The sequence below is a fragment of the Charadrius vociferus genome, unplaced genomic scaffold (genome assembly GCF_000708025.1).
Source record: "Charadrius vociferus isolate BGI_N301 unplaced genomic scaffold, ASM70802v2 scaffold342, whole genome shotgun sequence".
NCBI lineage: Eukaryota > Metazoa > Chordata > Aves > Charadriiformes > Charadriidae > Charadrius > Charadrius vociferus.
The window spans coordinates 1,341,221-1,366,222 of record NW_009647231.1 but is presented as its reverse complement, the minus strand read 5'-3'; the positions used below and the strand labels follow the sequence as shown (position 1 = coordinate 1,366,222).

Here is a 25,002-nt window from a genome sequence, read left to right as displayed (position 1 = left end):
GGGAAGCTGATCAAATTAAAAAAAGTTACGCAGGTGGTAAAATATAAAATATACTTTTCAGCTTGACAAACATCTTCTCTTTAAAAACAGGTGATTTAAGACTAGCACTGTTATATATTGAAATGCATGAAGTATCCTTTTGACATCTTAACCAGAAAGCACTATCTGTAGCAAAATATGCTCCATTAGAGGAAGCAAATACTTAAGAAATTATTGGGTTATCAGGTGGGCTTACTCTGAGAAAACACTGATATTTACCCAGGACTTTTGGGGGTGAAGATAACAAGAACTTAGTAGAGATTCTTTCACCCAGAAGCTGATCTTTCATGACAAACACTAAATGTGTATTGCCATTCTGGTTCTGGGTCACCAAATTGTTAAGTATTTCATAGAGGTCTGGGTTTGGTGGTTTGGTTTTTTTGGGGGGTTTGGTGGGGTTTTTTTTGTGTGTTAAAGGTAGAAACTGTTGAAAATAACTTGGGAGTTCCCTGTTTTCCTGTAGTTTTTCTCATACAGTAAATATTGACCCCACAAAAGCAGCTACTGGAACTGTAATGCTTGCAGACTCAATGTTTTTCTTGACTATTGTAGTGGGGTTGAGTGTGTAGAAATCCCCATGTGAAGCCCCTATGTTTATTTTTTCAAACTTTTTTAGTATTTCTACAAGACCTCACCATAGCTGTCATCTTGTTAGAAACATAGATGCTAATTCAGCCTTGATATTTTTATAGCAGGAAGGATATATATATATATATAAAATTATCAGAAGTCATTGCCAAAGTATGTAGGCTTTTATATGCTGTCTGTCTTAATGAAAATTTGATGCAGTAGGACACAGTTCGTAGCATGGGTCTGTACTTGTACACTTTACTATATAGTGAAGTTTTATTAATTTCTAAGTTTATCTAATTTAGGATACTATACAGGATTGAGGATCATCCTAGTTCTTGCTTATTGCAGGGGGGTTGGACTGGATGATCTTCAAAGGTCCCTTCCAACACAAACTATTCTATGATTCTTCGTAACAGAGGTAACTTCCAGTGAATCATTGTTTCAAATAGTCAAAATTGATATACAAGGTCTACAGGTAAGGGTAGTTTAAACCCAGCTATAATTAAGACTACCCACTGATGATATGAAAGCTGGTAGATGACCTCTTAGTAAGGTTATTCAGTCCTTCCCTGTGGAAAATCCTGTAGTTTTAACTTTCCAAACTAGACTTGTTTGAACTGAGATTTTTACCTTCCTAGAGACTATTTCAGATTGTGATAGGTTTGTTGGATGGCCCGTGGTTCTTAATTCATGAGCGAGAATGAATAATTGGTACAAACGTGGAAGGCCTGTGGGAAGTTAAGGTCAAGTTTGCAGGAGCAGAGAGCAAGGCCTCCTAGATAAGGCATTTCAGCACTGACTGGAGAACTGGATGTGTTCCCTATTTCTTATATAGCTTTGTGATTCTGGGTGAGTGTCACAAAGCAAAAATGTTCCCAAGAGATCATACTTTAGTTATGCTCTATTTTCTTGGTGTGATGTTTAAGTTACAGGGCCTAGTTTGCAGAGGAAAACCTATTGTGAAATAATTTTGTTTTCAGAGCTTGAAAAATGGTAAATGAATAGGTTTGGTCTGTATTCAACAACGTGAAATACATTAATGAGTGTAGCATCCTTTCTATGCAGTAGACATTAATCTCCTAAAAAACAATAAATTTGTTTGCAAGGTTGTATTAAGGTTTCACAGCCAGTTTTAATTCCAGTTTTAACTTCACATTTGTGCTTTACTGTGCAAGCATAATAATGTTCTTTTACCACAGCTTTTTGACTTTAATATAAATAGGTATTGTAAATAGAAACAATATGTGCAGAAAACCTAGTGCATTTGTACCATTTGTACATGAAGAAGGAATAACGTTTATCAGGGCGTTTGTAAATACCTGGGCGAATGTGGAAAAACCTGTTGCCTATCTAGCCATTCATGTAAGCAAACACGTATCAGCGGAGAAGCAAATGTAAAAGCAATGCAAAAAGCTGCCAAAGAAATTGAGATTTTTTGCAAGTCTGTCACTAGGTGAAGGAAATCCAAACTTTGATACTTTCACCATTAGAATGAAGAAAGCAGCACAGAAATGTGCAGCTCATCTAGAGAACTGAGGGGTTTTGTACTCTTGCACTCTTCTTGCCTTTCCTCACATCAATGTGGAGACAAGCCTACCATTCTCCTTGTTCAAACCGGTGGTGTCTGGTGCAGTTGCTCAGAGATGGTTTCAGATTGCCTTCAGGCAGAGAGGACCATTCAGCAGCTTCTCCCCAGGAGACCATTCAAAGGGTGTCAGTGCCGCTTGTTGCCTTTGGTATAGTTCTGGTAGGAAACCCATCGTCTTGAGAAACCGGTCTAGTTTTCAGATGCCATGATCCATGCAAGTGACAGGGATTCGTGGAAGGGGGCATCCACGTTAGAAGGATCTGGTCCCTGAATTTGTCCTTGGGATTGAGGAATTACAGGAAGACGCAATGAGATACCTTAGTAGCGACAACTGCTTTTTAAGATTTACTAATCTGGAGCCTCTTCTAATGCTGCTGTGTTGTAGTGTAGGTTCATAAAGTAGGTTTCAATCTATTAAGACATCTTGTTGCGGTCCTTTCCAGGCATTTCGGTTTGTATGTCTGATACATCAGAATAAAGTCTGTAATATATGTGTTTGCAGTAACAGGTAAAAGCACAGAAGCTCAAGTTGATGAATTAACTATTGAGGGCTTATTGTGATGATCAACAGATCAGATGATCTAGGAAGATGTGCTTTCTTCCTGCAGCTCCTGCCTTACCTGTATTCTTAAATTACCTTGGCTTAAACAGCACTGCTGCTGCTCGTTCTGTGGTGACGCTCTTTCCTTGCTACTCAGTGCTGGGAGAGGGAAAAAAAAAGACTTCCTGGTTTGAAAAGTTCAACATTTCTACTCAGATGTGTATTAATGCACTTAAATGTTCAAAACAAACACATGCAGATGCTTAAGTTACTTCTTATTGTGAGTTAAATCCAGAGGGCTCGCAGTTTTGCTTGCTGGGACAGCAGACGGGCTATTTGCTCCTGTTTTTTTTAAAAAGGGGAGTTGCTACTTGCTGTCAGCTCAGAGAAGCCCTGGTCACTCCTTGGCTCTCCTTGCCCTGAAAAGAAAAGAAACTCTGACGTTTTGAAGGGAAGAATGAGAGAGTTTGCTGAAGATGAAAAGGACCGGAGCGCAAAGCTGGTGGAAGGAATGTGCTGCATGGGTCAGTAACGCGGGCTGGCAGGGTGGCAGGACTGCCTTTGGGGGAGAGCAGAGCGCTCCGTGGGGGAAGCTCTCTCTACAGACCAGCAACTGGTTTCCTTTCTTAGTTTGGTGCTTTTTTCTTAGTCTGCCTTCTAGTTAACTTCATTTGGGGGCTTGATTTGGTATGTTCTGCTCTGAGCTCAAGCATGCTAAATACTGTTACACTGTTTACTTCCTAGTGTGTATTTGCTTTTCTGGAAGCATTTGTTTTTTTAAATAAAAATCACAGTTGTGTTGTTGGATGGGGTTTTTTGTGTGTTTCTTTTCTTCTTCTTTCTTTAGTCCTGGTGTTTTTCACAACATGACAAGTGACAGCTTTACACAGATGTGTAAACAAAGAGGGTGTCAGGTAGAGTTCTTCTATGAGTGTATATACGCATATATAAAAGGAATATGAGTAGTAAGCATCACTTCTTTTGCTTATGTTGGCATTTTAATTGACAATAGAGTTGAAATTAATAGTCACTGCATGGGCTAACAGGATACAAGGAAGTGGATTTTCTTAAAACTTTTTTTTTTTAAAACTGTTGCCACAGTAGCGTTTCCCGAAGTGTAAACTTTAGTGGTAGTTAGTCAAAACTAGCTGAGCTTACCTTAGGAAGAAAGACACGTTGTACACTTGTGGGCTGGAACATTAAATTCTCAGTTTTGAAAACTTGTGTACCTTTTAAAACAGGTGCCTGTAATGGAACAAGTGAAAGTATTTCTGGTTTTCTTTTATTTCTGAGATTTTCTGTTCTCTACATCTACCAAAACAGCTTCCACTTTATTAGGATAAATAACTGGCAGAAATACTGTCTCGCTAGATGAAGGCTATAGGGAAATGTATATTTAGCAAAAAATTTTCTTAATCTGCTAGATTTTTTTTTTCTCCAATAGTGCTGTTTTGCTCTTCAGTTTGTCTCTTATTCCTCTTCTTTGTGTCCTCAACTAGAATAAGAGAGTGTGGAGCTGCGGAGTGGGGAAAAAGCATATGCCAGAAGCTTGGAAGATCAGGGAAGGCGTTTAAGGAACAGCAGCTATTCTGTATAGAGCTGAATGTACATGTATACTACACATACTACCCGAAGAACTTATTGCCACAGTTCACTGTGGCTGCAAGAGCTATAGGTGTGTTAAAAAAAGCACTGGAAAAAATAACAGGAAAAAAAAATACATCTATGACTCTTAAATGCAAAGATATGTATAAGCATGTAGAAAGTCTGTGAGTCATATGAGGGAGGAGTATACAAAGGCTTCACAGGCTTTTGCTTGTCTTGTTTTCACATTTGTTCCCGAATACTCATTTGTCACTACTGTTAGGAAAAGTATGCAGTGCCCAGTTTGGCCTAGGATGGACTCTTGTAGGTTCTCATGCCATTTTGAAGGACATTAGTATCACAGCAGAGACTTGAAAGTCCATGAATATGGACCTTCTGTGAATTTTGTTTTTAATTACTTATGTTACCTTTGACCAATCTGAAAACAGGTTTTTTTTTAATGTAAAACACGGGATCTGATTCAATCTTCTAGTGATGGCAGTAGCTGCAGAAGGGGTCTTGTTTTGCTACCCAAGCTCATTGCTCATTCTCAGCCACACTACAAATAACCCGAGTCAATGAAACAGCGGCAATTATGTTGTACAGGGTCTTAAGGGATCTTGCTATTTTAAGCTTATACAGATGGTCCTGGTCCTAATGCTCCATGACTCCTGCTCTGGGGAGCTCCGGAACTGTGATCGGGGTCTGTAGCAGTTGTACTGGCTAGTGACCATACATAATTTTGTGGACATAACTCTGGCGCTAGAGTGGTGGTTAGTATTTCTGTAACATGGCTCTGTAGAATACATATGGATGGGAAGTATATACAAGTGGGATGCTTTCTTACCCCGAATCTATTGCTTTTATTGTTTCTTCTCAGTATTTTGTGGGCAGTCCTTGATGCTAACTGCCATGCAAGGGAGCAACCTGCTGTCAGTGGCTTGGTCCCATATCGGGATTAGTGGATATCCCTTTTTATGTTATAGAGGATTAAAAGAAAGAGAGTGCTTTCTCTGACTGAAGCTGTAGCTGATCCTTGTGTGGTAGAACAAGGGTGATATTCTAGTCAAAAAACATAGCGATTTAAAAAAAAAAAAAGGCTTTCATGTAGCAAGAGACTTTCTATTGGTAAATATTTTAATAAGTAATTGGATTTTAGAGGTTATAAGTAGTATTTATAGCTCATAAAAGTTTTCCTGGATCTTTTTAGTACATTTTAGGGAACAGTTGACTTCTAGGAAGTTACATTTTTGTTAGTAGTGCTGATATTACAGCAGCGGGGCTGTTGCCCTGGAGGAGCTCACCTGGAACTTCTGCTCAGGAAACTTACATGACATGATGTGGTGTACCGCAAAAACATTTGCGTGATATTATTTTAATTAGGCATTTCAGAGCTTTTGCAGGCTATGCTGTTTTTAAACTTTATTAGAATGCTAATTTTATGAAGGTGTTCATAAAAAAAAAAAAAAAAAATCTTCTGCATATTTGTAGGCTATTAAACCCTTTTCTTTTTCCTTTTTACCTCCAGATGAGCGGGACAAAGTACAAAAGAAGACCTTCACAAAATGGATAAATCAGCATCTCATGAAGGTCAGTTGATATTTCTGTGATGTCTGGATGACTGACTAGTACAGCAGTTATTGTCTCTTACTAAATGTTTGATTTCAAGATGCAGCTGCATTGTGGATAATAAGATCTTAAATCATGGGATTTATGCATGTACTTTGTCTTTGAGCAGTCATGGAGGAGTTGAAATGCTGCTGTCTGATATCCCAAGGTGATCTATTTGAATACTTGCATTTGAAATTAAAATGAGTCAAAGTTTAAGAGACATGGTTGTCTACAAAGCTTGACTCTTTTCTGGCATTAGACTGTTATGGCTGTAGCACCACAGCTAGAGCAAATGAAATTTTTGTAAGTACCATGTTGAGGGCAGGGATGTGACCTTGAGAAGGATAGCTATAGATCATCCCGTGGCATCAGTATGCTGCTCATGGATTAAAAATAGAGGCTTTCTAGGGACAAAAGTCACTTTTCAGCATCTTTCTTTTGAATAGCAGTGGACTTTGCCTCAGGGACAGAGCACATCATTATAGCAACATGTATAGCTTTTAGTCAACAGAGAACTAGAAGCTGTGAGTTCACCTTCACTGCATGGCCCTTCAGTTCTAAATTTAATCTGCTGTTTCAGCGCCAGCTGTCTAGGCCAGACATTTCTCTGGAGCAACAGATTGTATAATTACTTAACACAACTTGCTTTGATTTTTTTTTTTTTTTCTTTTTCCCCAGAGGTTGAATTCATGTAGAAGTCACATTAAATAAAAATGTATCTGCAAACTGTCAGAGTTGAGATTTAATTAACAAGCATAGTCTATAATGTTCAGAAACTGCTGTAAAGATTTGCTCATGTTCATATTTAGAGAAAAATACTTTTTTTTAGGTGGCAACTTAATTATTCTGTGCTTCTTGTGGCTGTACTTGTGGGCATTTGAGAAATATTGGACACTAAAGCAGAACAGAATTTGTTCAGGGATGTTTAAAAGCAACTTGGAATGCTCTTTGAATCCTTAGAAGATGCAGAATTCTGGTTTTGCATCTTTTTGAAACCAGGGTAGCTCTTGGAAATGATGTGAGTCAGGAATCTAGTGAGGCCCAGACATGAGGTTGGTCCCAGTTTTATCTTTAGCAAGAGACCTCTCTTACAGAGTCGTCTTTTTATCCTTTCCACTATGACTGAGCCATGAGCAGTGGTCCTGACACCAACCTCTGTGCAGCAGCAGCTATGCACAAGCTTTCTGTGCACAGGGTGAGTTTGGAGTCGCAGAATGGCTTTTAATACTGTTGATACCAATAGGTTTTTCTTTGTGGATTTTCTAGACCTAAAGCAATCATGCTGTGTAGAAACAGCTACTTGAAAGATGAGAGACTGCAGACCTGTAGCCTTCCCTTTATGGGTTTTACTTCTTATTTGTAATATAAGAAATATATCCATTGTCCAGTACTTCAGACAAATTAGATTTAAAGAAAAAAACATACAGGAAGATTGCCAGTACTCTGGCAGCAAAATGCAATCTCCAAATTAACCATCTCCCTATTAACCATCTCCTTCTAATTGAAAGTAATTGTGTAAGTTACTAATCTTTTCTGTATTAAAGATGTATTTTAAAGATGTAGTTTTAATTTTCTGTGGGAAGCAGAAAAGCCTATCTGAAGCTTTTTGGAGAACAATCCTTTAACATGAGTTTAAAATGATGCCTGTTTTTACAGAACAGTGTACTGAACATTATATTTCTATACACCATTATTTTACACAATTTTAAAACATGCATAGTCATCGTTGCCATACTGTTAACCTCTTGGGAGTAGCTTAAAAAAGATTTAGACTCTAAACCTGTAAGGAAATCAGGGTAAAGAGTTCACATTAAATCCTTTTGACTTGCTTGCCAAGGTCAGTGGCCTTAGGCCTTCATCTTCAAATAGTTCTCAGTGTGAGTGATTATAGAGATGTATATATATAGATAGATATACATATGTGTCTGTACTGCTGGCCTTGATTTTCATCTTTCATCTCAGATTGCTTGCTTTAGAATTCAAGTAAAGGATTGTTAACTCACACAAATAGAGTTTGACTATGCCTCTTCTGTTAACTCTGAATTTCTGTAGCAACTCAACTTTTTTGGAATTACTCAATTTGAAAGCAGTTAGTGATACAGTTGTCAAATTTCTGTTCTTACAGCGTAGGTTTTAGGACAGTGACTTGCATGGAAATTAAAAACAATCCTTCAAATGCTCTCTCTCAAGACACAAAGACATTTAGAAAATACTATATATAATGGAGGGAATGCAGGAAAAGTATCACCATAAATGTGTTTTTAGTAGAGTCTCTAGACCTGTCCTGGTCTATGCGTTAAGTTGAATTTGAGTCCTAATTTTCAGCTCTATTACCTTTGATTTAAATCAAAACACATGCAACTCATATTTGCCCACTCAATGCCAATAGCTTGTTGCAAACAACAACAAAAAAAAAAGGTAGGAATCAATTTGTTTCGGGCATCTCAGTAGCTTTGTTTGAGCTAGTTATCCAGACTTCTTTTGTAGGTAGCAGAGAGTACAGGCCCTTCTAGATGTCTCGGACATCTACTACTGTAGGAGGAGGTCAATTGGGTCCTAGAAGTGCTTTCACTCCACTGACTGAAAAAGGAGGTCAGTGTGCTTTGTCTGTCACTGTGTAGGATTCAAGAAGAAGCAGATAGGATGAAGGTGATCGTGGAACTTATGAGAGATCATGGAAGCACTAGACCATGCATGTGGCAGGAACACACTATGGGCTGAGGGGATGGATTGCATTTTTTTTTTGTCTTTTTTTCCATCCTATTTATGTTCTTTACTTCCTCTTTCCCCACTTTCTTTTCTTGGTCTCCTGTTTCTTTTTTTGTTTTCTTTATTTTTTCTGTTTCTCTTTTCTCCTCTTGCCTGTTTTTATTTTTTCACTACTTGTTTGGTTCTTTCCTTGCTCCTATTCTTCTGCAGTCCTTGGGAAAGTACCAGACTCTTATCCCGTTATAAAAGTATATTCAGAAGAGTTTTTTTCTAGGTCAGCAGCACGATGCTTTTATGGATTACCAACATTTGTTAGGGGATGGCATAGAAACTTACCGTTATTCTTCTAATTAAATTCTGTATTTATGGGATTCACTGGGTAACCACAAACAACAAGATGGCTGAGAAATATTTACCCTTTGGCCCGCTGTTACCCATCTTTAGTTGCATTAGATTCAAAGCGATTAAATGCATAGTATATAAAATTCAGTGTTTGAGATTAGTCCCTTTTCAGTTCAACTGACTAGTAAACTGTGTATTCGTGTACTTTGCAACTAGAAACATAGTCATTGCAGAAATATTTCCTGCAAATAATCTTGAGATACATAGTTTTAGAGACAGGTACCTAATGTGTTTTTTGCAAAATTCAGCTGTTCAAATTATCTTTGAATTCCATGGTTGAGGATCAAGTGGACTGTTGCTACATTTTTTAAATGCTGAAATTTTTCTTTTGAATTGATAATACCTTTTCCTAGGGCTGATTAGAGCATTGCACTTGCTAAGGCTACTGTTTTAATGTCTGATGGTGGGGCTCCAATTTAAACATTATCTTTTACTTCTTGTTGACATATGGGCTGGAGAGGTGAGATACTGGACTTCAGACTCGCCTGCTGCTGTGGTATGAGTGTTCAAGGAGAAACTCGCATGCCGGTGTAACGTGGCGGTGGGGTAGAGCTCTCCTCTCAACTTCTCTAAACCTGCCTCTGCTTCCAGCAAGTGTTTCACTTTGCTGTTATCAAAATAGGATGTTAAATTCTAGTACTTGCTACAGTGGTAAGTGACCCTTGATGTAACATGAATAGGTAAATTTTTGGAAGAAAGGGGTTTCTTTCTAGTGTAGCGTTTGCGTGGTCCTAAAGCACCCAAAGAGAAATCCAGCTTCCATGAAAGCCCAGAAATTCTTCCTGACACTCCTTTGAATCCCAAATCCCAAACCCTAAGGAAAGAATGAGAAGTGTGAAATACAGGGGGAGGATGAAATAAAAGTGCAAAAATAAAGTTGATGATGAAAAATGAATGAAAACGGACAAATTCTTCTTTGTTGTTCAGTTCCTTTCTCAAACCAATTGAAAAATATTTTTGTAGTGCCAGATTGTAGTCTTGACAGATAAAACAAGCTGTTTTGAAATACATAGTTTCTTCATCAGAAATGATGATGCACAGAAAATAGGACTAAAGGCAAGGCAACCAGAGACTTGCTGGATCAGTGCTCCGATGGGGAAAGTGTGGTGAACACCCAGGTATCTTTCCTCCCAGGGGAAATGTTTCTTCTTTTTCATGGAAAAAACAGTTGTAGAGAGCCTCTTAACTGATCTTCTAGTAGCAGTATGGGACCCCGGAGTGCCTGAGCAGCTCCCTGGAGAGGGAGGGCTGTCCTGTCCACGGCACTGGCAGGGAGCCCTCCCACCCAGTGTCCCCCACAGTGCAGCTTGGCTTGGGACTCACCGGAACTCGAAAGGAGCATGCTGGTGACGGGAGCCATTGGGAGCATCCCTGCACAATCATTAGTGGCTCCAAAAGTCACTTTTAAAGGTCTTATGAGCAAGAAGGCTTTTATAAGTAGCAGGAGAAAATGCTTTTAAAACTATTATTCTAAAGCACAGGGCTCAAAATCCTGTACTGTGTCGCAGTGACAGTGCATTAGAGAGAGCGCGAGCAGCTTTTTGTTGTGCAAAGACTGAATGAATAATTCAGAATAGAAACCTGAAGTTATTGATTCCTGTGCGTCCTTGAGGCAGCACACAGTTTGTAAATGGGCACTTAGGGTCGATTGCTTCGTGAAATGTTCAGGTATATGCGCTTAATGGCATATACGGTTCCTGATACAGCACAGTCATTCCCTTGCTGAAAGTTGGCACTTCACTGACATTACTGGTTATCGTTTTAGATAGCACTACTCTGCAGTATCTTCTTTTTAGCCGTGCAGTTACTCTAAAATTCCCCACCTCCTCCTCTTCCAGAAATGAAGATTTTTTAGCTCTACTTTTATATTTATTTTCAGGGATGATGCATGTGTTGACTAATAGTCAATAGTAGTGGCTTTTTAAAAAAAGTCTCAGCGTAACACCTTTCGTTTTTGAAACATGCTTGGAAAAGGCATATTTTGTTTTGGTTTGGTTTGGTTTTCCTGTATTAAGGAAAATAAGATGAAGATTGCTTGCTGTGCTAGTGCATCTAAATGAGCGTTCTCTATATTCTTCATAGTTAATTCTGACAGCTGCTGCAAATTGTGCTGGGAGCAAATCCTGTGAAATCCCACTTCCAGTACGGCCTGCAGCTTGCTTTAAGCATTGGGTGCAGCTGAAGTATCAGTATTTCCTTCTCTATTTTGTTTTTCAATTGTTCACAAAGGCCTATTGTTGTCTTGGTACAGGAGAGTATTTCTTTTTTTCTCCTAAAATCTTTTGGTATTTTGTGTTCAGGGCCATTCTAAAAGATCTTGAAGTGTTTTTTCTTTGAGAAGTGCTCCTTCTGAAAAATATGTAAAAATAACTCTTGAAGAAGATCATCAGTTAATAGTGTAAAGAAGTATTTGATTTTGTTATGATCCCTGGAAATATGCACAATTATAGTTTATTCATACTACATTTTGTACAAATTTTTCAAAGGTCTTCCACTTGGAGATAAACCACACAGCATCTTTCATCTCCTTAGTATAATCTATAGCTGTTTGCAGAGCAGATCAGCAAGCAAGCTCAAGACATTTTTGTTGTTTAATCAAAGTTTAGACAAGGGGGGAAGGTAACCAGGAGACGGTGAGGGAAAGTAGAGACAGAATACCAGAAGTTAAAGCTGAAAAATAGATGGAAATTTGTACAAAGTTTTAGAGGCTAATGATAAACCACATCACAAATTCTCTCTGCAAGCAAATACATAAATAAATCCAAGTCAATAAAAACTGTGCCACAGATTTCAAGTTTATTTGATCCTCTTAATTCATGCAGACTTCATGACTAATTGGGAGCAGGAAAGAGAATAATTGAAAACAGTAAATGAAATATGCATGAAATACATGATAGCTTGAGTGCACCAATATTTTTATGGCATGCAGCACTATTGAACTGGTTGAGTGTATGTTTTATGATGCTTTTTATTGTGGTGTTTGAGGTTTTTTAAAAAATGTTTTATGTAGGTGCTCATATATGAAAGAATGAGTATAAGGAGAATTAAGTCTACCATGAGATTACTGTATGATGATATAGAACCACTAGAATCAATATGTTTCCTATGGTAGACTAATATATTAATATATTAATTCATTCTCTTTTTGTGGGTTCATTGTTTGCAATTTGCTCTCAGCATAGATTTTATTTAGTATTATTTATTCCGTAGAGATCACAAGAGATAAAACTATATGATTTGCAATTAAATGTTGGCTTTTTAATTAATTGTTAAATTATGCATGGAATTATATTTTATCTATGTACTTTTGATGTATCCACATTTAATAATAATTTTTACGTTGGTTTAGAAATACTCTGGCTTGATCTTACTCCCATAGGGCCAGTGTAATTGTGCAATTGGCTCCAGTGGGAGTAGTATTTGTCCCAATAGGTGGACTCCAGACAGTAAGCAACCTCCAACATTGTGATAAACATAACCAAAATATTTCATTCTACAACAGTATTTCACATACCTTAGAAAGCCATTGACCCGAGGTAGTGTAGATGTGTGACTACATGTTTTTCCTGTAAAGAGTATGGTCTGCTAAAGGCATTTATGGTGCTTTGGACAAGAAAATTTAAAGATAGTAACATAATGTTTAAAATTCTCATCTGCCTACTGAAATACAGTACCTTGGCTTTCATCAGAATAATGTTAGGCCTGTCAACCTTACGTTTTACCTGCTTTAGGCAGGTGTGGAGTTTGTTGCTTTTGGTGGTCTGAGTTAGTGAATCCCTGTAGTTTTAAGCTGTGAAAGCCAGATTTATTGTATGGGTTTGATGTTATTAGCATTACATTTGTATACGTTAAACAATTCATCCCTGATGAGGTATATTTGGAGACATGTAGTACAGAGCTGGAAAGGGCAGGGCAAATTGGAAGCATGAAGGGTGAAGAACAGTGATGGCACTGTCTAATTGAAACACTGCAGCGTGTCTCTGGACAAAGGTAAAACTGGACAAAAGGTGACCGTGGTTGCTGTCAGTTTGAGGCATTGACCTGGAACAAGGAGGTTGACAGTAGATTTTTTTGGTCGCTAACTAACATCAGGACAGGACTGCGTGGCAATGGGGAAAATCATTTATCCTCATAACTGACAGAAGGAGCAGATGTTGAGATCTGCATTTGAACACCTATGAAGGTGCCCTCTGTAGCCCATGCAACAAGGAGGTATTTCTGTAGTACAGGTCAGCTCATCCGCAAGCAGATGTGCAAACCAGGTCAGGTCACACTTGCTGTTCTGTTCCCTGCCTCCTGCAGGACTTGGGGTGGCTGCCTCTGGTGTGGACATGTGCCTTGTGAGAAGCGCTAGCCAGAGAGACAGACCTTCAGCCTGTCAGGTTCAGAAAGTCACTAGCAAAGCTGCTAGTTAGGTCTGGACTGATTAGGAGGGACTGCTTCAAAATTTAAAAAGGGAAGGTAACTTAACAGCAAGTGATTGCAAAGTCCCAGGCTCATCTTTCAAAGAAAAGAGAGAATTGAGAAGTAGAAAAAGGACAATGAACTTGTAAGCAGCAGAACAGGGGAAAGCAATAGGTACGGTCTCCTGGGGAAGTAATCCAGGAGAGGGAGGAATGCAGGAGATCTGGCAGTCACTGAAGGCGTTTATGTTGGAGGCACAAAGGGAGGCTGCGGACAGGCTGGACAGATAGGAGGCATCGTATAAAATATACTGCTGCTTTTAAGAGATGTGTGAAATACAAAGGAGCCATACAAGATGTGGAAATGAGGGCAGAAGGACTATAAAGATTTGTATGAAGGAGTTACTAAAGTAGTGGTGGGGTAAAATCAGACAAGTAAAAGGTCCTGAAGGAGTTACAGTAAGAGTGTGACACAAAAGTCCAGAGGAGAAAGGTTCTGTAATTATGTCAGAATGGGAAAAGGGAAGGAGAACTATGGATGCATTACCAAGGAAAAACACACACAAAAAAAGAGAAATAGTATTCAATGGTGTAGAAAAGTCTGAATTACTCTGGCCTCTTCAGTCTACAAAATAGTGACTTGACAAAACACATTTTAACAAGATCAGGGTAAAAAAGATAAGGAAACAGCAGATCAAAAAGACTATTCAGATAAGTTATGTGCTTCCTGGTTGCACAGCTTCATTCACCCAACAGGAACTAATTGAAGTGATTTACAACATTTTATCATTCTCTTTATGAATTCAGAGAGGACAGGGGACTGCTAGGAGCCTGCAGTTACAGTAAGCATAATACCTCTCTCCCAAGCAGAAGAAAAGAATGGGGAGTTACAGACCTTGCAAGGTAACTTCTCTCCCTGGGAAGACCGTGGAACAGATTATTAAACTATCACTTATCCCACCTTTGGCTGGACAACTGGTCTTTGAAAGCATGTGGACAAAGGGGAAGCAGTGCACATGGTGTATCCACATTTTTTGACATGCTACCACACATAGTCTCATTAGCAGACTACTGTTACAAAATTTGAACAAAAGAATCCCAGATATAGCTTGCTTGGATATTGCCATCAGTAACAGCTACAGCTAGAACTGGCACTAGGAGGAGGCAGTGCCATTGGTTGCGGCTGCTGTCATGGCTGCCAGCGGGCGCTGCAGCAGCAGCATCTGGCTCTGGGAGGCCACTAGCATGAGCAAGGACCCGTCTTCCTTCCACCTAGAGATGGCATCCAAGCACCTGCCACCCTTGCCATGCTGCATCCTCAAGTGAGGACTCAAGCTCTGTCACTTCAGACTTGTAATGATACCCTTGTTTCTCTGACACTGTGCTGTACTTTTCTCTGGCTCAGGCCTTTTGTCATGTAGTCGGCAAGAAGTGTGGCCCTTACCCTGCCACAGTTCTTACCAAGGTCCATCACCTGCACTGGTCTGTGTTGGTTTATGCCCAGGGAGCACCAGGAACTACAGATGAGCTCCATGCTCTGCCTGTAGGCCAGCACAGTGCTTAGGAGACAGCTCGTAATTCTGCGTTTTTGCAGACACACGAATGTGCTTGTGGGCACACAGTTGTGAAACTCCACCTGGCCGCACAACTCCTGATCTTTGGGATGACAAGAGGTTTGCAGCCATCTGTAATAAAGCAGTAAGAAGATAAGGCTTCTTGGAAAATCAAGAACAGGTTGTGATAATTGAGTTTGTTTAGTCTGAAACAGAGAGGACTGACGGGAGATGTGATAGATAACGTGTCTTCAGTATTTAAAAAAGTGGTTATGCAGAAGCTGCTGAACAAGAGTTTTCCGAGGTGAGGCTCTAAGGTGGGGGGGACAATAAAAAATTCAGCTTAGTTTACAGAAGATTTAGTTTGAAGATGAGCAAGGAAAAATCCCTGTCCCTGAAAAGCAAGTAAGCATAATAAACACTGAAGTGTATGTATTACATACTGCAGAATTTCCTTCATTTGAATTTTCAAAAATAAATTTGAGAAGCATTTCCGGCACGTTCTAGCCAAACTCAGTCTGCTCCACTGCACTGGGTTGGGTGAGGTGATCGGTTCAGTCCTTTTTAGCCTTACAGTTGTATTAGCTAGCTTAGTAGGGCTCAGCCCTTCTCTGGCAAAACAGTGTTTGACTTTGAGTCTTGGAGCTGATCACTGCCAAGTTCCTTACCAAAGCTTGTATTTTCACTAAATTAGTGATTTCAATCTGCATCAATCCTACAGTTCCAGTGAGAATGCCCTGAATGCAGAGAATGCAGTGAGCTACCCTGTAAAGTGAAATGTAGTGATGTTTGCATTGTGTTCTTTGTTAATCTGTATTTATGCCTTTGTAAGGAGAATATTTTAAAAAGCGGACAGGATAAATGTCACAGATGAGGCTTTAAGCAGGTTGTGAGTCACACTTCAATTTTGTCATCAGTAATATGTGCTGAGGCACTATCTCCTAACAGCTAGAAAATGTGATAGAAATGTAGAGGAGGTTCTATAATGCGTTTGTTTGGGTTTTTTTTTAAGTCTTTTTAACATTAGTAAATATCTTGATATATTCTTATACACAAAAGTATTTGAACAAAGAGTATTGCATTGAGGAAGAATCATAAAAGGTTACCGAGGTGTGAAACACAAGAGATGGATGTGCTGGGCATTAAAATCACAACTGGTGCAAGAAGTGTTAATGGGCTGCGAGCATGCATGGAGTCGCATGGGAGCCCACGTGACACGCCACATGTGGCATCTGGCTTCTCTGCCCACTGAGAGCTGACTGTAGAATGACGGTTACTTTGGTGAAATAGACACTAAAGCTGGCTGGATGTTTCTGTAACTTAAATTAATGTTTAGGACTTTAAATTGTAGTAATAATGGAGTAGATGTCCAGTTTATGTTAGTCAATACCCGTTTCTACTGAACCGGTGAATCTACGCAGCATGGGGTCCACTTGGATGGATTGGCTGATCCTAATATACAAAGTTACAAGTAGCTGACCAAAACTCTGCAAGTGTTAAAAACAGTGCGGGTAATGCTGTGATAATGATGATGAATAAGCGGAATGGGACTCGTGGGGGTATTCCAAGTGGCTGGACCAGTGTTGATTGAAGAGAACCTTATAGCCCATTTTTCAGAAAAACTTGAGGTGTATGATCTGGAATGGAGTCAAGATTTATTTTTCTGTAGGAGGTAGAAAGAAGCATTTTTGACATTTAGGAGATGTGGTTAAACTTGTTCTGTACAATAAAGGTGTTTCAGATATCACACAACTACTGCAATCCAGAAGAGGACTCTCAGATATTCACGTTTATGTCCTACTGTTTGATATATCACAAAATCACAGATCACAAATTCAGAGAATGGTCAGGGTTGGAAGGGACCTCTGGAGATCATCTAGTCCAACCCCCCTGCCAGAGCAGGGTCACCTACAAAAGATGCATCAATTTAAGAATACAGAACTCAGTCCCTGAAATCCCTGCCAAAAACGCTGGGCTACAGAATCATAGAATGGTTAGGTTGGAAGGGACCTTAAAGATCATCAAGTTCCACCCCAGCTGTCATGGCCAGGGACCCCTCCCACTAGACCAGGTTGTTCAAAGCCCCATCCAACCTGGCCTTGAACACCTCCAGGGATGGGGCATCCACAGCTTCTCTGGGCAACCTGTTCCAGTGCCTCACCACCCTTCGAGTAAAGGATTTCTTCCTAATATCTAATCTAAATCTACCTTCTTGCAGTTTGAAGCCATTCCGTCTCATCCTATCACTACAGGCCGTTGTAAAAAGTCCCTCTCCAGCTTTTTTGTAAGCCCCCTTCAGATACTGGAAAGCTGTTATAAGTTTTCCCCCCAGAGTCTTGTCTTCTCCAGGCTGAACAACCCCAACTCTCTCAGCCTGTCTTCATAGGGGAGGTGCTCCAGCCCTCTGATCATCTTTGTGGCCCTCCTCTGGACTCACTCCAACAGGTCCACATCTTTCTTATGTTGGGGGCTCCAGAGGTGGATGCAGTATTCCAGGTGGGGTCTCATGAGAGCAGAGCAGAGTAGAGGGTCAGAATCACCTCCCTCAACCTGCTGGCTGTGCTTCTTTGGAAGCAGCCCAGGATGAGGTTGGCTTTCTGGGCTGCGAGCATGTCTTGCCAGCTCACCTTGCGCTTGTCATCAAGCAACACCCCCAAGTCCTCCTCAGGGCTGCTCTCAGTCCCAGGCTGTATTTGTGTTTGGGATGGCCTCGACCCAAATGCAGGACCTTGCACTTGGCCTTGTTAAACTTCATGAGGTTGGCATGGGCACACCTCTCCAGCTTGTCCAGGTCCCTCTGGATGGCATGCCTTCCCTCCAGCATGTCGACCACTCCGCACAGCCTGGTGCCATCGGCAAACTTGCTAACAGTGCACTCAGTCCCACTGGCCATGTCGCCAACAAAGGTGTTAAACAGCACCGGTCCCAGTACCGACCCCCGAGGAACACTGCTTGTCACTGCTCCGCACTTGGACATTGAGCCGTTGACTGCAACTCTTTGAGTGTGACCATCCAGCCAGTTGCTTATCTACCGAGTGGTCCATCAGTCAAATCGATGTATCTTCAATTTAGAGACAAGGATATCATGTGGGACAGTGTCAAATGCTTTGTACAAGTCCAGGTAGATGATGTCAGTTGCTCTTTCCTTATCCACCAGCACTGTAACCCCGTCGTAGAAGGCCACCAGATTTGTCAGGCACGATTTGCTCTTTGTGAACCCATGTTGGCTTCCTCTGATCACCTCCTTGTTTTCCTTTTTTTTCTCTTTGAAAATGGGTGTTTTGTTTCCCCTTTTTCCAGTCAGTGGAAACTTTACCAGACTGCCACAACTTCTCAAATATGATGGATAGTGGCTTGGCAGCTTCATCTGCCAGTTCCCTTAGGACCCATGGGTGAATCTCATCAGGTCCCATGGACTTGTGCACCTTCAGGTTCCTCAGCTGGTCTTGAACCTGGTCTTCTCCTGCAGTGGGCGGTACCTTATTCTGCCAGTCCCTGCCTTTGCCTTTTGCAACTTGGACAGTGTGGTTGGAGCCCTTACCAGTGAAGACTGAGGCACCTGCTTGCATACTTGCTGATCTGGGGATTAGGAGAATATTGGAATGCATTTCATGAAACCAACTATAGGAAGATAAAAATGTATGGACACGATTTAGCAATGACCTGATTTGTATTTTTTTTTTTTAAGTTAAACAACAGTATATTTGCCTTAAAGCTATATGGGTATCTTTTTTATGATTATTAAGAGTTTATCTAGAGGCATGTGAAATAATTGAAGGCTAGGGGCAAAATGCAAAATAAAAGTGTGAGAAAGCAATGGATTAATTGGATGACTGAGTTGTCTGGAAGAGTTGTGAAGGTTAACATCAAAACAAAACAAAAAATCGTGAGTTATCTAAGCTTAGATACAAGGAGAGGGCTTTAGAGGAGTGGAACACGTGAAGTGTGTTCAGATCATAAAGTTCTCATGCTCTAATAGAGTGTATGGCATTGGCCAGATGAGAAAGTGAAGGATGAACCCAAGGATGCAGCCCAGGATGAATCTTTGGTTAGGAAACATCTGTTACAAAGAAAGATTAGGGGTGTTGAACTCACTTTGGATGGGAGACTTGTTTAAAGGTGACATATAAAAGTATTTGAAATGGTAAAGGGGCTTTATGAAATGAAGTAGCAGTAGCTGTGCCTGCTTTTTTTGAAAATTAATATCCAGGAACAAAGTCAAACAGCTAGAAAATTACTCCTGAGTATGAAATAAAGAACCATTTATTTTCAGTGAATTGCAAGAAATATTTCCTGCAGAGTGGGTTATCAGACTGGCAAGCAAAAGAAAAGAGTGAGAGTGAATTTTGGACCACTGGACCTAAACCTGGATTTGCCAGGCTTTGCTTGCAAGGGAATAGGCACAGAAGAGACCAAGCAAAATTTTTTTCTCTTTGTGCCATCTTGCCACCGGCACTGGCTGTAGGCCCGTTCTGTTGCACCAGGGGGAGCCAGTTGGGGTGTCCTGGGTGGTGGGTGTCCAGTGATGGAGCGTGTGTGCCTGCCTGGAGCCGGTGGAACAGCACCATCTGCAGCCCAGCACCCGTCCGCTGGGGAAAGCTGTGCCCGGAGGGCACTGTCACAGGGTTAGCCAGTGATTAAATTCTGCCAAAACTTGTGTGCCTGTTTATTTTTAACAGGATGGGTGAAGTTTATTATAGGATTCAGTGCAAAACAAATATTGTGACCACGGTTTGCATTTACAGTTTGTTTTTTCCCTAGAAATGAATTTTGGGTTTAAAGTAAGGAGATTAAAGAATGTAAGAAACTCATGGGGGAGGATGTCAATCTGCATGTAACTGCTTTGGCTCCCTGGTCTCTTGGCGTGACATCAGGTTGGCCATAGACCAGAGCTCCATGCCTCGCTGCACCAAGCAGCTCATTGGGATAGAAATTACCCGAGGTAGAGTGGCCCTGCTGCGTATCAAGCAAGACTTGTGTGCTTTACATGGGGGAACCTAAGAGATCTGCAGACCAAAATAAGTAGTCTTGAAGATGTTTGAGGAAGCAGCCTTGCTCGGCAGATCAATCACTTGGTGATATTTTGACAATTACGTACTGCATTTAAGCAAAGATCTTGTTACAACCTATTCAGAATTTTAGAATGTGTCATAAATCACTCTCTGTGTGTTAGCATAGTAAACCTTTATTTTTGTACATAAATTAAACATTTCCTATGAGAGATTTTTTTTTGTTCTTTACTCATGACATAGGTTTTTTATCATGCAGTTAGACTTGCCAGTGTGATTCCTTAATTTTCAAAGGTAAAAGGACTAAAACATGCAAATTTTCAAAACTTACAGAAAACTCTTTTCTCATGAATAGTGCTTTTACAATGTTTTTACAATTTGTCTTTTAAAAACAGGCTTAAGTACATTTTTAGGAAGCTGAAACACTAAGGAAACTCATCAGGATGCCAGGATCTCATGCAGCGGCCACAGCAGTTTTTCTGCAGTCTGAATGCTGATGGCATTTTCTGTGGAACAGTGTAATTACAGGACCTCTTAACTATCTGTGTCTATTATCTTGGAGAAAAGCGTTCTACTGTAGCTGAAGTGAATGGGAGTCTTAAGGGATCTTTTTTCCATGGGCACTGAATCAGATTCTTAAAGAATAAATTTGAAGTTTATTGTGAAACTCACGGTGGCCTTGTGCCAGCTGTCGTTTGGACTTATCTGTGACCTCAGTGGTAATTAAGGCCTGACCCTTTTTTCCCAAACACACCCCTTACAGTTCTAACTTTTGAGCCTTATCCCATTTTCCTTTGGAAAAGTGGTAATGCTTTATATCTGTGCTGGGCATTTAATTAACTTTGCTTCCAGAAGCGAGGAGAGCAGTACTTGAAAAGACTTTCCCAGGCTATGTGGTCTGAAAAGCCTCTGTTGCATCGGTAGTATTATAATTCTTGATAACGCCTGGGGATGACACTGATTTTATAAAGGCTTGTCAGCTGAACTTCTGTTTTTCAAAATAAATGTGATTCAGATTTGATTCTAATTTTGCCTGTTCTGGAAACTCTAAGAAAAGGTCTAATTTGGCTTGTTCTCATAACGATCAGTTTAGCTTAATTGTAATACAGGTAGGGAGACTTCCGATGTTTTAAGAAGGATACTTGATTACAATAGTCTGCTTTCCTCATCCTGTAAAAATGGATAATTCTGCAAGTTTGTGAGCACAAAACTCTGCCTTGTTTCCAAGCCCTGCAGCCTGCTTGGGCCGTGGGAGTTGCCTCACCTCCCTCAGGGAGTTCCTGGTGGCCTCCGGTACATGGGAGTTACTTCTAGTTATTCCTGCCTTGTCTGATTATATACTCTCCCCTGCCTCTTTTGCCTCGACTCTAGATTCTGCAGCACATTAATGTTTGTTTCTGCTACTTCCTACACTATTTTAGTTGAGAATGTGGTCCCTTGCATGTTAGGTGCTGGTCTGGAACATGCTGTATCCTAACATGAATGTCTGTGAGGTCTGTCTATACGTGTGCTGGGTGTGTACCCACTGTACATGCAGAAAGGGCCACAACCCTATTTTCCTGCCACGTTTACTTCTGAATAAGAAAAAGGGTGTGGTACTTCTGTGTTTTCATAAAACCATTATAGAATCATAGAAAGGTTTGGGTTGGAAAGGACCTTTAAAGGTTATCTAGTCCAAGCCCCCTGCAATGAGCAGGGGCATCTTCAACTAGATCAGGTTGCTCAGAGCCCCATCCAACCTGACCTTCAGTGTCTGCAGGGATGGGGCATCAACCACCTCTCTGGACAACCTATGCCACTGTTTCACCACCCTCACTGTAAAAAATGTCTTCCTAATATCTAGTCTAAATCTTCCCTCTTTTAGTTTAAAACCATTACCCCTTGTCCTATTGCAACAGGCCCTACTAAGAAGTAGAGGTGTGGCAGTGTTAGCCAGAGTGACCTTCCTACTCTACTTCAGCCCGTGTATCTTTTGTCCATCCTTTTCAAGACCAAGCTGGTTTTGCTTGCAGAAGCATAAGGGACAGTTCTTCCCCTTTTACCCATACAAGCATAAGCAGCCTGTGGTTTTATTGTGTAAAGTTATATTATTGTGTAAAACTATAGATTTTGTTCCAGTATCAGCACAACACAACTAATAATATCAAGAAAAATTGTAAGAAACAGGCTTGCTATGGAATATGTCTTGTTCTTTGCTGTGACCTATGGCAAAACCAGAGATCGCTATATGCAGATTCAGTTCCCTAAGCATGGACATCTAAGGCTGTTTGAGATGTGTAAGGGTGTTCAGGACAGACATCTCTGGGGGACTGGCCAGCAGGACTTAGCCAAACCTTATTTCTACTGGAGAAGGAAATGGAGGCCAAGTGGCATACCCCCTAAACACCTATAGGTGCATGCCCAGCCAGCTGAATCATGCCTTTGTTCTCCATCAGAGGAAATGAGAACCAGGCAGACTGAAAGACAGTGGTGACAGATTAGCTGCGACACCAGCCGTGGAGGAGGAAGCCAAGACCAGCAGGCCAGGGTCTTTAACTGCAGAAGCAGAACAGTACATGAGGTTGGAACTGATAGCAACTTGATTGTAAGGACAACCAGATGTGTCAGCTGAACAGTATGATAAAGCTATGCGAGTTATGCCGGGTATTAGATTGCTAGCTTTTGGAGGCGGCAGCCATCTTCACGGTCTTCATTTGTCAAGTGCCTAACATGCTGTGGTCTGGGGGCAAGATTGCAGCTCTGTGACTGCCACAGTTTTGAAAGCTGTTTTTTTCTAGTGGTAGGGCAGGTTCCCCAAGGCACTAGACTGCAAAGCGTAAGCTTGCTGGGAAAGTATGGTATGGAAATATCTCATGCTTCTATCAAGGGGCATGGAGCTTTCCTTACCACAAACATCATAGTATACATGCCAGAAGATGAAGATCAGAAGATGAATCACTTCTGAAGCAGTGCCTTAAATTCTCCTTGTCTCCTTTTGACTGATGAAGCCATTTTGCTTCTCTTGTTTAAGTTTTGTCAGATGCTCCTCATCCATTCAGTATCTCCCACGTCTTCCTTAAAGAATCTTTTCTCATACCCAAATTATCCAATCTGCCACACTGACGTGGGTATATTGCAGAGTTGCCTGGGGCAGCATGTAACCTACTTTGCACGTGGACCTTGCAAAATGTAGGGCTGACAATTCTGTGATTTTATTGAAAAACCACAAGAACTGTTATGAAACACCATGGAGCTCAGCAGATCCCACAGATCCATTCAGGGACCCCCATCTGTATGTAGCGCTTGTGGTACTATGTGTTCTGAAGGAGGCTGAATGTGGCAGCAAAGCAACAATGAAATAGTAAATAGTATTATTTATTGCATGTGAGTTTAAAGATCTAAGAATTCTTTATATATGTTGACAGACAAGACTTGCCCAAGTGGTAGCTAGAGAGATGATTTTGCAACCTTTTCCTTGAGTGGCAGTGTGGGATCACTTGAGAAGCACAAGATGCTCCCTTTGAAAGAAGTGTTCTGCTGCTTTGAGTGAACATGCTTGCTGCACACCAGTAGGCCAAATACATCTTTTTAGGTGGACATTTGCTGCTCAGAGTATTGGAAGAAATTCCTTATTATGTTGTCCTGTACCAGCATACCAACTTAGTGTGTCCTCAATAATTAATCTTCACAGTAATTGTCAGCCAATGGCAGAACTAAGACGTCTATGCCGTACTGCTGGTTTTCCTGTTTTGACAGCTCTATGCCACTTTCTTCATACACAGTATGAGTTTGTCTCTGAAGCATCTGTGATTTCTAGAAAGATAAGTTGGGGAAGGTGGTTGTCCCTGTAATACTTTGGAAACCTCAAAGCATAAGAAACAAACAGAAGGTCAACAAATGTGTGTTGTGAGAGACAGACTGGCAGGATAACAAAATTATCCTGCATCTAATGGAAAACAAAAGCAGATGGGTTAGAAATGGTAGTATTTTCTCATCCCACAATTCAGATACCTGCATGTTGGGCAACTCCCATGAGTTCTGTGTTAAAAAGAGCACGGGCATTGGCTTGGTGCTGCACAGATAGTTCTTCAGCTGTGGTGGTGTGGTGTCCTTCAATGTATGCCCTCTCCCTCTGTCCTTAACCTGATGTCCTCCCATGCCTCTGGCCACCAGCCTGCACTGTGGCTCTGTGTGTGCTCTGGCTTGGGATTCTGCTCTCCTAAGGGAAGTGGAAAATGGCACGTCCCGGCTGGTGGGGCGGGCAGAAGTGGGGAACCCTCTCATAGGGCTTTATTGTAAAGAAAACTTGTCTGCTTTTGTTGGAAAGAGTTTAACACTCAGTTTGCCATAGTTCTTTGAGTAGAAAAATAAAAAGTCACAGTTGTTTTGGGTTAAAAATTAAAGACCTTTGTGCTTTTAATCTTTTAAGTATTTAGCATAACCGAATCTCATATCAGGAATTTTAATATCTACACAGCTTCCCTTTTCTTTCTTTTCACCACAGTTATAGTAGGAGAACATCTGTTCTGTTTCTTTGTTCAGCTTACCAGTACATCAGTATTACCAGAGAATCTTTCTCTTGGAAATTTTTTAAAATGAATTGTTTATAGGATTTTTTAAAAAATCACAACTAAAATTAAAATTATATTTTAATTTACGTGTATGTGTGTGAGTGTGTAAAGCTATGTATATGTCTTAAGAGTACTGCTATGTAACCTGACTGTGTATGCAGAGTCTGTATAAACATTTTGGAAAATATTATCAGTTGTAATTCCTTATGGAATAATCTTCTAGATGACTTGTTATGGCTAGTCTTCAGCATGAGCATAAATATGCTCTCATATTATTCTCAATTGAGGTGATTGTCTTTGTGAAAACAGATTGCAGGGTAATTTAATAATATGAAGTGAGAAAACCCGAACTAAAAGCATTTATGAAGCTAGTCACCAGTATGGAGACAGTTGTTTATTCAACAGGATGGATCTAGAAATTCCCCCAAAAGTCAGGTAAA

At 40.5% G+C, this 25,002-nt stretch overlaps 1 protein-coding gene across 1 annotated transcript in view; it reads left to right on the top strand.

The window, feature by feature from the left end:
• The window catches only part of DST (dystonin), a 310,119-nt gene that overhangs the window by 90,889 nt on the left and 194,228 nt on the right, over positions 1 to 25,002 (top strand). The window contains exon 5 of the mRNA XM_009879834.1: positions 5,854 to 5,915. Coding sequence (XP_009878136.1) covers positions 5,854 to 5,915 — 62 coding nt within the window. The remainder of the gene's footprint in view (positions 1 to 5,853; positions 5,916 to 25,002) is intronic.